Source organism: Protopterus annectens, chromosome 7.part0 (genome assembly GCF_019279795.1).
Source record: "Protopterus annectens isolate FY-2018-M chromosome 7.part0, PAN1.0, whole genome shotgun sequence".
In the NCBI taxonomy this organism is placed as follows: Eukaryota; Metazoa; Chordata; order Ceratodontiformes; family Protopteridae; genus Protopterus; species Protopterus annectens.
Window position 1 is genome coordinate 1,161,345,120 of NC_056739.1, and position 12,794 is coordinate 1,161,357,913.

The following is a 12,794-nucleotide window of genomic DNA, read 5'->3' on the forward strand; positions in this document are numbered from 1 at the left end:
CATAGTCACCCGAGATGCTGTGGAAAGGAGGGTGTTAAGTTGCGTCTTAGCTGGTGAATCTGGTACATCAGAAAGAAGAGCAGAGGACTTTGAAGAGGGTGTCCAGGACATACCTAGCCATGTGGGTTTGGTAATTAAGGGCTCTAAAAGCCAGGGTGGAGGAGGTATAGACCTTCTTGCTGAGCCTATCCATTAATTTACTGTCCTTGTTAGTAGGGTAAAGAGCAGATGAAGGTAATTGTCTGGAGGATTTATCAGCAGAAACTGCTATAACTGCTGGATCCGTGGGGGGGGGGGGGTTTAAACAGGAATTGAGTGTCCTGAGGTACTTTGCAGAATCTGTCTGAACGTTTTTTAAGCTGAGGGTTGGGAATCGGGGCCTGTGAAGGAGCCAGAAAGGCATCTTGAAAGGCTGGAAGTAAGGGAGGTACAGCAGAAGGGGAGAGCTGTTCCATTTGTAATAAAGCGAAGTACCTCTTCTTAGTGTCAAACATCTGAGGCCTGCCATTTAAAATGTTCCCTCATGAGGGAGATGGCATCTCCAAAGCTAAATTCTTCTCCTGGAGACTCGGGAGTGATGGGATCCTCTTCCTATGGAGTGACAAAATCTTTAGGGGAATCAATTTGTGAGCAGTAGGTGAAGGACTCCTCAGTGGAGGATTAGTCTTCCTCTGATACCTCTAAGGCCTGTAGTGGAGTAGCAGCAGGTTGTGGTTGCTTAGTCTGCAGGGCCTGGAATGCCCTGAAAAGGTCTGGGAGAAAGCTTCCCATCCAGGAACAGGTTGTTGTTATCAATGTTTTAACTTTTGTTTCCTCTTCAGAGGAGTGGAGGGCTGTGTATGTTTAGACACCAATGTCTGGGAGGATGGGAGGGTAAGCAGTAGGGCCCTCTGACTCCACGAGCCATGGCTCCCCTCCACCATCAGGAGCTGATGGCTGATCTACCTCAGCGGATATGCTCATTGTTTCTGCCAAGCCGGCTTCCACAGTGGTTCCTGGGATAGGTTGAAAATGGAGGTCCGAAGAGATCCTCAGCTTTCATCTGCCTCAAGAGTCTCATAGGACACCTGAAGTGCAAAGTGAGAATCAGGCCTAACTTTTTTGTCCTTCTTCTGAGGCGGCTCATCAGATGTGCCTACCCCACCCTCCATACCTAATGCGAGACACCAAAGTCTTTGACTTTCTAAATATAATTTCAGCATGGCTAGATGGCTGCGGAGCATCTTGGGCACAAAAGATTTACAAATAGCACAGGACGTATAGTTGTGGGCCTTGCCTAAACAAAAAAACACTGATTGTGCATGCTCTTGTGAGGAATTTGTCTCTCACAAGCACACTTCCCCTTTCTAGTGGGCATGTACATCTGAGAAACAAGCAAAGATAACAAGAAAACCCAACAGGGTACTTATCTGTAGCAGTTGGCTGGAAAGGATGAGTGATCTGCTTCCCGAACTGGAAAACAGGAGTCTGACGTTCACTGCAGCAGAAAAATTCTGACGGGGGTATGTGCAGATGTCACTTTTATAGCCTACATTGGTTTATGGCTCTGACCTAAGATGTTGCATGTACCTCTTGCTCCAAAGACTTTGGTATACTGGCCGGATGTCCAGTGCTGCAGGCAGCAACCTCCTTACTGTGATGAATATTGCAACATGAGAACAGAAGAACATTTTGAACTTTAAGACTCGTGTCCTTACCCCTAAATGTCAGGGGTGAGTGCCACTTCAAGCAACTCTAGAAGGGCACTGATCCACAGGATCTATTCTTACCAATATGTACTGTAGCTGCTGCAGTCCATACACACTGCATGTTGAAAGTTCTCACTTTCTGGCTTCTCCAACTTTTTGGGACTAGGGACAGGACTTTGTGAATCTTCATAGTGTTTCTTTGCATGACCATTGACATACCTAAAAGAAAAAAAAAACATCAGCTGTATCAGACTTAAGTTTCTGCAAACAATTATAGCACAATAAGTATCTGAAAATCATTAACTTGAAAATTATTCTGGAAGGATATAGAATGTGGTGCTTATGTTGCTGGAAGGACTTAAGAGGCTGCCAGGGCAATCACTATTTTAAAAATATCTTAAAAATGTGAGTTATGAATTAGACAGTAAACACATAAGCAACTTAAATTAAAATGTATTTCATGTCTCTGACTATTTTTAGTCTGCAGACCTAATTTCATTTTACTTTTAGACTGAATTATACATATTTAAAGAACATGTAATCGAGCTTTATATAAATTCTCTAAGCAATCTATTGTCACTCTTGCGAATCCTGAAGGTGGAATGCCCTTCCCCAACAGTAAGAAACAAAAGTTACACATAAATCATATTCTGACTTTCAATAAAAGTTTACATGCAACAGGATAGCTTTAAAAAAGTACAGTTTTGTACCTACCATAAATGTAGATGTTCGAGGATCCACATTGCTGCAGTCATAACCTGTGGGTAGTCCGCTGTCCTCGGTCGGCCCGAATACCAAAGTGTTAGGCTGGCGTCGGTCATGGTCGCTTAGATCTGACGTCAGTACGCCGTGGTACTAAAGCGCATGACCGACGCCATATCCTCAGTCTTTCTTGCCCCAGATGTCAGAAGGCCTAAAAAAGAAAGGCCATAGCCAAAAATAGAAAAATACCCAATCACCAATAAAGAAAAATAATTACCCCAAAAGCAACACAGCAACCCCAAACTACAGAGGGGAAGGAGGGAGGGAAAATTGGACTGCAGCAATGTGGATCCTCGAACATCTACATTTATGGTAGGTACAAAACTGTACTATGTTCTTCGTCTCACATTGCTGCAGTCATAACCTGTGGGTAGAATCCCAAAGCAAAGGTAAGGGAGGTTGGCAAAATCAGAAAGCATTAGGAGCTGCTAACATGCCCTGTAAAACTGCAGTGGCAAACCCAGCCCTAGATTTGGAATAAAGAGGGAGATGGTAATGTTTGGAAAAAGTGTGCACTGAACTCCAAGTAGCTGACTCCAAAATATCCTTAGTAGCTACTCCCCTTAAAAAGGCAGTAGAAGTGGCAGTCGCCCTAGTGGAATGAGGTCTGATTCCAGCCGGAACATCCTTTCCATGATGAGAATAACAAAAAGCAATACAATGGCCAATCCACTTAGAAATAGTTTGTTTTGAAACAGGTTTTCCTTGTGAACCCAAGGCAAAAGAAATGAATAACTGTTGAGACTGCCTGAACCCTTTAGTTCTGCTCAAGTAATAACGTAACTGCCTGTGAATATCCAAAGAGTGCAAAATTTTTTCCCCTTTATTTTGGGGATCAGCATAAAAAGTAGGCAAATGAATAGATTGGTTTAAGGCCACATTAGAAACAACTTTAGGCATAAAAGTAGGGTTAGTACGCAGGGATACCCTATCCTTGGCAGGGATACCCTATCCTTATGAAATATCAGGAAGGGTTCAACTGCCATTAGAGCCTGTAATTCAGATACCCTTCTAGCAGATGTAATGGCCAACAAAAAAGCAGTCTTCCAAGACAAAAACTTCAACTCAGATGTAGCTGCAGGTTCAAAAGGAGGTAAAGTAAGCTTTTCCAACACAAAATTGAGATCCCAGGAAGGAGTAGGAGCTCTACGTGGGGGTCTTATGTTCTTTGCCCCTCTAAGAAATTGCTTAAACAAAGGGTGAGAGAATAATGGTGGGTCACAGTCATAGTGAGCAGAAATGGCTGCAGCATGAACTTTTACAGAGGAGAAAGACAAACCCTTGTCTAATAATTCTGTAAGATACTGAAGTGCAACACTCAAATTAGGCACTGAAACATCAAAGCTCTTTGTTCTGCTCCAAATAAAAAATCTCCTCCATTTATCAGCATAAACTTTCCTTGTACTAGGCCGTCTGGCTTCCAAAATGACATTCAAAACTTGTTGAGGAAGCTGCGACCCCCCAGGGTCTAGAACAGAATATGCCAGGCTGTCAGATGCAGGGACTGTATCCTGACATTGAGGAAGTGATTGCTTGCCTGGGACAAAAGGTGTGGAATTGATGGCAAAGGCCAAGGAGACTCCCGTACTAAACTCCTCAGCAGAGGGTACCAGTGCTGACGTGGCCAATCTGGAGCTATTAGAATCATGCAAGGCTTGTCCTGTCTGACCTTCAAGAGCACCTTGGGAAGGAGAGGCAGAGGAGGAAAGGCATAGACGTGAAGGTTGTTCCAACTGAAAGATAGAGCATCCACTTTCCAAGCTTTTGGGTGAAACATCTTTGTGCAAAATTTTGGCAGTTGGAAATTTAGTGGAGAAGCGAACAGATCTATGTCTGGAGTTCCCCAAGCCACTGTCAACTGTAGAAATACATGAGGATCCAATTTCCACTCGTGGGGATCCACCATCTGCCTGCTCAAAACATCTGCTAAGGAGTTCTGTGCTCCTGGCAGAAACCTTGCTTGAAGAGTGAGGTGTAAACTCAGAGCAGTCTCCCACAAAATCATAGCTTGTCTGCAAACAGGGTACGAATGGGTTCCCCCTTGCTTGTTGATGAACCACATGACTGTTGTGTTGTCTGTTTGAATCAACACCTGTCCTGGTTGAAGTAGATCCTTGAAAGCCATCAGTGCAAATTGGACTGCTAACATCTCCTTCATGTTGATATGCAAATGCTGTAGTCTGGGAGGCCACGTGTCTTGAATCCATTTCCCCTTGAAGTGTGCTCCCCAAGCCATGTCTGAGGCATCTGTCGTTAAGATCTGACTCGCCTCTGGTCGGGTCACAGAGAGTCCCTTGTTTAGGTGACATTCCTGAGCCCACCACAAAAATTCCTTTTGGATGCAAGGTATTATCTGAATGACAGTGTCCAAATCGTGGCAGTGTTGAGTCCATACACTTTTGAGATACCATTGTAGCTTCCTCATATGTAGTTTGGCAATGGGAAGTACCAGAATACAAGATGCCATGAACCCCAAGGCTTGAAGGACTGTCCTTGCAGTCAGCCTGGACAGTAGGGATAATTGCTGGAAGTAAAGGGAAGATTTCTTTGTTTGTCCGGGGTCAGAAAAGCCATCTGAGAGGCTGTATTCAGTCTCACACCCAGAAAGCACATGTCCTGAGAGGGTACTAGACTGGACTTTGTTTCGTTCACAGAATACCCTAGGCACCTTAACACTGCCATTACATACTGTAGATGCTGAAGTAACTTGACTTTGTCTTGAGCAAGAATCAGGCAATCGTCCAGATAAGGATAAATTTGTATTCCTCTTAGTCTTAAGAAGGCTATCACAGGAGCCAGGACCTTTGTGAACACCCTGGGCAGTAGATAAGCCAAAGGGCAATGCAGAGAACTGATAATGAAAAGTACCAGCCTGAAAACGCAGGAACCTCCTGCAGCTGGGCCTGATAGGAATGTGAAGATAAGCCTCTTTGAGATCCAGAGTTACCATCCAGTGATCTTTGCCTAGCAGAGGCAGAAGTTGCTGCAAAGTTAACATCTTGAATTTTGGAATGTCTAGGTATGTGTTGAGAATAGACAAATCCAGAATTGGCCTCCAAGTGTTTCCTTTCTTTGGCACAAGGAACAGGCGAGAATAAAACCCTAGGCCTACTTCTGTCGGAGGGACCCCCTGGATAGCCCCCATTTTTAAAAGTAAAGAAATCTGCTTGTGAGCCTCCAGCTTTTGCTGAGGAGGAACGTCTGGCATGCCTTTGAAAGGAGGCAAGGTGTGAAAATAAAACTTGTAGCCTCGATCTATAATGTCCAACACCCATTTGTCCTGGGTGACTAAAAGCCAATTTTGCTTGAAAAGTGCCAACTTTCCTCCTAGAGGAGCTGCCAGACAGGAGGGATCTGGCAGCTGGAGATACAGGTCATTGGGTCTGTTTACGAAAAGGCTGACCCCTGCCCTCACCGGAAGATTGTGCAGGGGAACTCCACGTCCTAGGTCTGAAAGAACTCTGAGCATGAGCCCTGCCCCTACCACACCTAGATCTGCCCCTAGACTGTAAATCAGAAGAAGGATAAGCCCATCCCTTTGCAGGCCAATTTCTGCTAAACTTAGAGGGCTGCACCTGTAAAAATTCCTTAAATGTCTGCATGGACTAAGCTTTGTCTTCCATTTTCTTCAAAACTGACTCCACAGGAGAACCAAACAGAACTTCAGATTGAAGGGGAGCATCCAAAATTCGAGCTTTAACATGCTCTGACAAATTCTGATCCTTAAGCCAGGCGTGCCTACGAATAACTGAACCAGTGGCAGCCACCCTGGAAGAAGCCTGAAGAGCATCAAAGCCACACTGCAAAGAATGCTTACCTACCTGATCAGAGGCATGAACTAAATCCTGCAATTCCTTACACTCTATACCCTCAGCTAAAGCATCTACCTTAGATTTCAACTGACTTAAGAGAAAATTCTGGTACTTCAGCATATGAAACTGGCAATTTAAAGCCCTCATCGCTAGAGTGGAGGAGGTATACACTTTTTTACCCCACCTATCCAAAGCTCTAGAATCTTTATCCAGAGGAACTGGATTCTTTACAACAGAAGCCCTGACACCCTTAGGTCCCTGGCTAATAGTTTCCGGGTCAGCTCTAGGACTCTTATACAAATATTTATGAGCCTCTGGCACTCTGTAATACCTGTCTGGCTTGACAGGGGCAGGAGGTAAAGAATCAGGATTAAGGGAAGCCTCAGAAAAAACATCCTGAACAACATCCAAAACCGGGGGAATAGCCAAGGGCCTATGCTGTGGTAAGAACAAAAATTCCCTAAGCCTCTTCCGAGAATCTGAGAAATCCTGACCACTTAAAATGCTCCCTCATGGAATGCAGGGTTTCAGAAAAGGAAAAATCCTCTGGAGGGGAAGCAGAATGACAGGAATCCTCTGCATCCGATTCAGAATAAGGGGGAAAATCCTGAATGTCCTCAGCTGAAGACTCAGAGTAATCTGAGGAATGCTCCAATCCTTCCACCTCTGGCTCCACCCTAGGCCTCTTATCCGGAGGGGGCATAGAACCTCTGATTAAAGTAATCAAATCCTCTGCCATTTTCAGCATATGTTTTTTAGGAACAGAACCTGCAGAACTAGGGCTGACGCCTGTGCCAGAAAGACCAGGCCTAGCTTTAGAAGGTGCTTTAGTGACAGAAGTAGAAGGCCTAACAACCTTATGTAAAGAAGGGACTACAGAGACTTGAGAGGCCCCCTCGGCCTGACCTAACTCCTGAGAGGCCACTTCCTGTAAGATTAAAGGCTCCCCCTGAGATTCAGCTGAAACCTCGGCTGGATCCACAGATTCCACCGTAGTTTCCAAAGAACCGGCGTCCGCAACGGACGACTCATCCTGCTTGGACTTTAACGATTTTTCTTTTCGCTTCTTAGCGGTAGCGGGCATCGGAGGATCCGACGGCATGTTGTAGTTACATCGCTTACCGAAAACAAGTCTAGCACAATCTAACCTGCGTTTAATGGTGCGCTTATTAAATCTAGCGCAAAAGTGACACCCGACTACGTCGTGCTCAGGCCCCAAGCAAGGAATACAGAGAGAGTGGTAATCCCTATGAGGTATCTGTTTCCCACAAGAAATACAATTATTAACTTTTTCTGACATCCGGATTTAACTGAGGCAAGAAAAGACAAAAATATTCCCCACCGGGGTACTTAGCCCAACTTGGTCTTCGGTCTGAAACTCAGAATACAAAAATTTCAGGACGCCGAACGGCACTTGCAAACGCTGCTTCTGCTTCGGACCATGCGGCAAGAAAGACTGAGGATATGGCGTTGGTCATGCGCTTTAGTACCACGGCGTACTGACGTCAGATCTAAGCGACCATGACCGACGCCAGCCTAACACTTTGGTATTCGGGCCGACCGAGGACAGCGGACTACCCACAGGTTATGACTGCAGCAATGTGAGACGAAGAACATCAGGGCTTTACATGACAAAGGAATTTACAACTTTATCTTGACTAGGAGTTGGTCATAACTGACTGCATCATTATAAAATGCAGTTGTGTTAACCTTTGATAAAATCAGGCTTCAACATGAAAAAACTAGACAACAACCATTTTCTTTTTCTTTAGGTGTAATTTCCGTTAAATTGAGCTGATAAAAATATTTTTCTATACCAGCTATCTGATCTAGGTATATTGCTTAAACTAGATTTTAAAAACACACTGACAATGCATGCATACACAGAGACAAGGGCTATTACCAAGGTAAAATGATTACCATTTGTAATGGACTCTAAATATTGATAGACAAGAACAGAACAGCGTGATAAAAAAAAGTCACAATAATGTAGCTTTCCAGCAGCATACAATGCAGTGATCATGCTAAGTACAAAATGGATTTAAGAATCTGACATCAGATCTTGATTTTGTAACTTATATACATGAAAAAGTACTTAAACATAAAACAAATGATAATTCTGTACTGGCCTGCTCAAGTACAACAAAACTGGTTCAACAGCTGCAGTAGAATTTGTACAAATTAGACAAAAGATCAATATGAATTTCTATAGAGGTACTGACAACAGTAAACACTGAATTTTCAGCCAACAGACAGGTCTACAGGAATTAGCATGGCATGTTTATTGCTTTTCATCAGCATACTAAAAGCAGGCCATCAATGACTTTTGTAATGAACCTGTCTTGCTGACCGATATAGTACTGTTTCGGGCTTCCAGCTTCAGTTTTTTTTATTGTTGCCTATTTTCCAACTACTTTTTTATATCAACAATTGATAAATGAAAATAAACAATTGTGCACACAAAAATGTCCTGCAATAGACTAGACTCTTAACATATTTACAGCTTGGAAAGAAAAGGCATTACTACCAGTAAATCAAAATCCTATCATCCATAAAAATAGATTCAGAGTATCAAGACTAGAGCATATTATTTTGTCCTGCCTACTGTGTTAGTAATAACTCATGCAGAGAAGAACAGTCATGGCAGAAAAGAAATATGGCACATTCACAGCGAAAATTATTTGTATGGTCCAGGAGGGAGCTGTCAAACTCAAGCTGCCTTTAGTTAATTTTGCTTTGAGGAGAAAATTTATGAATTAAAGGGAAAGTGAGTGAAGGTGTACAATGACATCTAGTTTCAATGAAAAGAGAAAGTCTTAATCTTCAGGAATGTGCTAAATTGGCAAAGTTACTTTCGCCAAGAATAAAATGTGCAAAGCTGCTCAGTAAAATTAACTTTGCCAAATGTAGGGTTTGCTACCTCCACTGTTGTGCAACCTCTGAATTAGTATATACTAAGTTCAGGGAGGTGTGGGGGGTGCAGGGGGGGGGTCCCCTGCAAAAATGTTTTCTTATGTTCACTGAAGGTAGTTTCAACAAGAAGTTTTTGAACTTTTACAATTTCCAAATTTTCCTTTGGTTGTTTCCTAGTTTTTGAAGATATTGTACGCTGGTTTTGTGCATGATTCCTAATTTTCTAAATTGTTTTATGATATAGAAGGAACAACATTTTAGATGACTACTGTGGTAAACAGCAGTCAGATAAACATCTAGAAGTACCCCCACTTATATAATATGATGACAAATTGTTGCCTGTAAGCATCTGTTAGGTGATACTGTAAGCATGGAACAGGACGTGTTAGAATATGGAAATTATGTTACATTGCCCATTTTCAAACACAAACTGTCTCTGAAAAGCTGAGGGGATTTAGTTACCCTTGCCTTTTTACATATCACAGAACTGTAATAGAATTTGTTCAGATCTGTAAGTGGTCTAGATGAAAGTGATTCTAGAAGGCTGCCAGGAGCCTGTAAATTGTCTTCATCTTCTCCAAGTTGATACAAAGATATTGCTCTTGTTAAAATTAACCACCTTGGACTGATAAGTTGTTAAATGGGCTACAAAAGTATAACCTAAAGAGACTATAACCATGATCTGAAATTCGGATGACAGATCAGCACACCAATACATTAATTTTCCACATCTATCCACCACATGAATTCTTTCATAATAGAAGTGCGGAATAGGATCACCCTATATAGTGGATAAAGAGACTGTTTACAAACATTTCCATAACCCACTGCATCTTATTCTATGTAATTTCACTTACAAAAACAACAAAATGCAAGATCATCTATATATCCCAGTCCTCTAAGAAACTGACGCATAGTTATGATCTGTAGCTAAACTGGGCTGTCACTCAATGAATGTAAATTTCACTCTGTACCTCAGCTTTATGTATTAGATTATTTGTTAGTTCCATGGCAAACAGAAGGTGCCATTTACTATGATCACTTTTTCACTAATGCCAAGGTAAGACTGTTTCATTCCTTACTAGGTGCTAGCTTACCCTCAGCCCAAGACTCAACAGCCCTTCCTCCCTCCTACTTACCACTTCCCAGCCATGGTCCAGATGAACCCAATTTTATTTTCATGACTCACAGTCATTATCCTCCGGTCCAAGCTCCTACTGGCTTCCAATCTTCCAGCCACAACACAATTTGATTTTTCTTGGAGAAATCTTAGTAGCCCATGCCAGAGATATTGAAGACTTCTCATTTATTGGTGCATCATAACAGATACAATCCTTTTGCCAGGTGGCTCAAGAACCCAGTATTCATTGACAAGTAGATTAGATGGTCTGAAAAAGTCTGTACAAACGGAAGCCACTCATTCTTTGTTATACATTCAATAAAAGACAGCAGTTTAACTCAATATACTTGCAGTGCTCAAGCGTTCATTTTGACAAATTCTGTTGCTAGAAAACATATGACATGACTAGCTGGATCTTTGTGTATTCTAAGCTGGACCATACCAATTCTACGAATGGCCCTAGAGAAGTTACTGGCATTAAGTCAAAGATGACTTCTTGCAATGTGTTATTCTTTTCAGACTTTTAAAACAATACAGTAGTATGACTGATCCGCTGAGGCAATAATTCTTTAGGATTTCACTTTATTAAACAATCATCCAGGCAGGGAAACATTACTGCATTTTCCTCCTTGAAGTGAGCAAATAAGTAAGCTAACCATTTGGCAAATGTTCCCAGCTTGTTGGATAGTCAAAATGGTAGAGCTGAAAACGGGACATGGTACGTATATAACTGGAATGGAATCCAACATACTTTCTGTAAATAGGTCTCTTATGTGAAGATTTGCAACTTTAACTCCCAGTGCTAATCACAGTCTGAAATATCTTTTCATTTAATAACTTCCTCAGATATAACAAAACACAGGTCCAGAACTGTTTTAAGTGTGGTGCTTTTTCTGAATACAAAAATAGTCTTAAGATTAAACCTTACCTCTTTTGAATGAAAGGAAACTTTTAAATGGGTTACTCTGCCATAAGTAGAGCCGTGTGTGTTTGTGTGTGTGTATGTATATATATATATATATATATATATATATATATACATATACATATATATATATATATATATACATACACACATATATGTGTGTGCGTCGGGGAAGGGGGTTAAATAACCATGGAGTCTGAACAAATTTTACTGCATAACCTTGAAGAAATGCTTGCATCACCAAACTGTCTTTGGTTAATTGATGCCTGCCAGACAGACAGACCGATGACTCTGTAAATGGCTCTTAAGGGTAGTGACATAGAAACTGTAAAAGGAAGCCAACAGTAATTTCAAAGACCTCTGTTTAATCAACCTTTTCCTGATGGACTTGTAACTGGAATGCTTTATTTTTTAAGTGTTCCCATTAAGGGAAGTAATTTGAAGTTTCCCTCTGTATGCTTTTTTACTAGTAGTCAAAGTTTTCTGAGACTGAAAGGTAAGAGATGCATATACTTGAACTTAGACCTTGTTTTGCTTTTCTCTAAGTAAACAATAACACCGATCAATAGTTAATGAAAATAAACATTCTTGAAACTCAGGAGTACTCTGAAGTCTTGATCTTCGTAATGGGACATTTGTCCTTCAAAGGTATTTCCAACTGTAATAGAGATGTGAAGAACAGTGTGTGGATACAACTGAAAGGAGGAATTTATCATAGCTACTCCACAAGCAAAGATTTCACAACATGCCAAGCACTGCAGTTTACATTGGAAGGACTAGAACCTGGACCAACAGGTATACTTCTTGCAGCTGATGCATACTAAATTACTAAATAAATGCACAGTTGAACTGCATGTAACTGCTCTGGCCAATGTATTTCAGTGCATCTGCTGGGAGAATTCTCTTTAAATTCTCTCTTCTTCTTATGTCCTAATATTTTTGTTAAAGAGTGTGTGTTTGTGTATATATATATATATATATATATATATATATATATATATATATATATATATATATATTTATTTATAGAGAGAGATATGCATACATTTACTTATTTACTACATTGATATGTATATCTATGTATTTGATTTGATGCATTGTGCATTTCATTGCTGGAGCTTTTCTTCCCAGGCCTTCACTGAAAATGAGCTAATTATACACACACACACACACACACACACACACACACACACACAGAGAGAGAGAGGTTCATTCTGCAGTGCCCACTGCAGATTTTTCAGAAAGTCTCTCACTAATTCTTCAGTGTCCTCAAAAGGACTTCCAGTAATTCGGGTTAGTATAAGGGAAAGGGAGGGTTAGTACAATGGTTAAGGTGTTAACCTTATAGAAGCAAGGTACAGGGTTCGATTCTGACATAGGGTAATTGGCTAGGCTTAAAATGACCCACAAGGGCAATTAGCCTAATACTAATCTACGAAACTATGAACCTATCTATGTAGACTCTTAAAAAAAACTCTACTCATGTCTTCTAGTGCAATTCTCCTCATAAATCTACTCCAAGAAATTTCCAGTGGTTTTCACATCAATTCTCCCAGTTATTCCACTTTAATTCT

The 12,794-nt window shown here is 41.4% G+C and overlaps 1 protein-coding gene across 3 annotated transcripts in view; it reads right to left on the reverse strand.

Annotated features, from left to right (window-relative positions):
* Window positions 1-12,794, reverse strand: part of USP3 (ubiquitin specific peptidase 3) — a 1,626,170-nt gene that overhangs the window by 1,313,577 nt on the left and 299,799 nt on the right. For all 3 annotated transcript variants that reach the window (XM_044077747.1, XM_044077746.1, XM_044077748.1), the window contains one exon: window positions 1,770-1,907. In XM_044077747.1, the coding sequence (XP_043933682.1) occupies window positions 1,770-1,907 (138 nt within the window). The remainder of the gene's footprint in view (window positions 1-1,769; window positions 1,908-12,794) is intronic.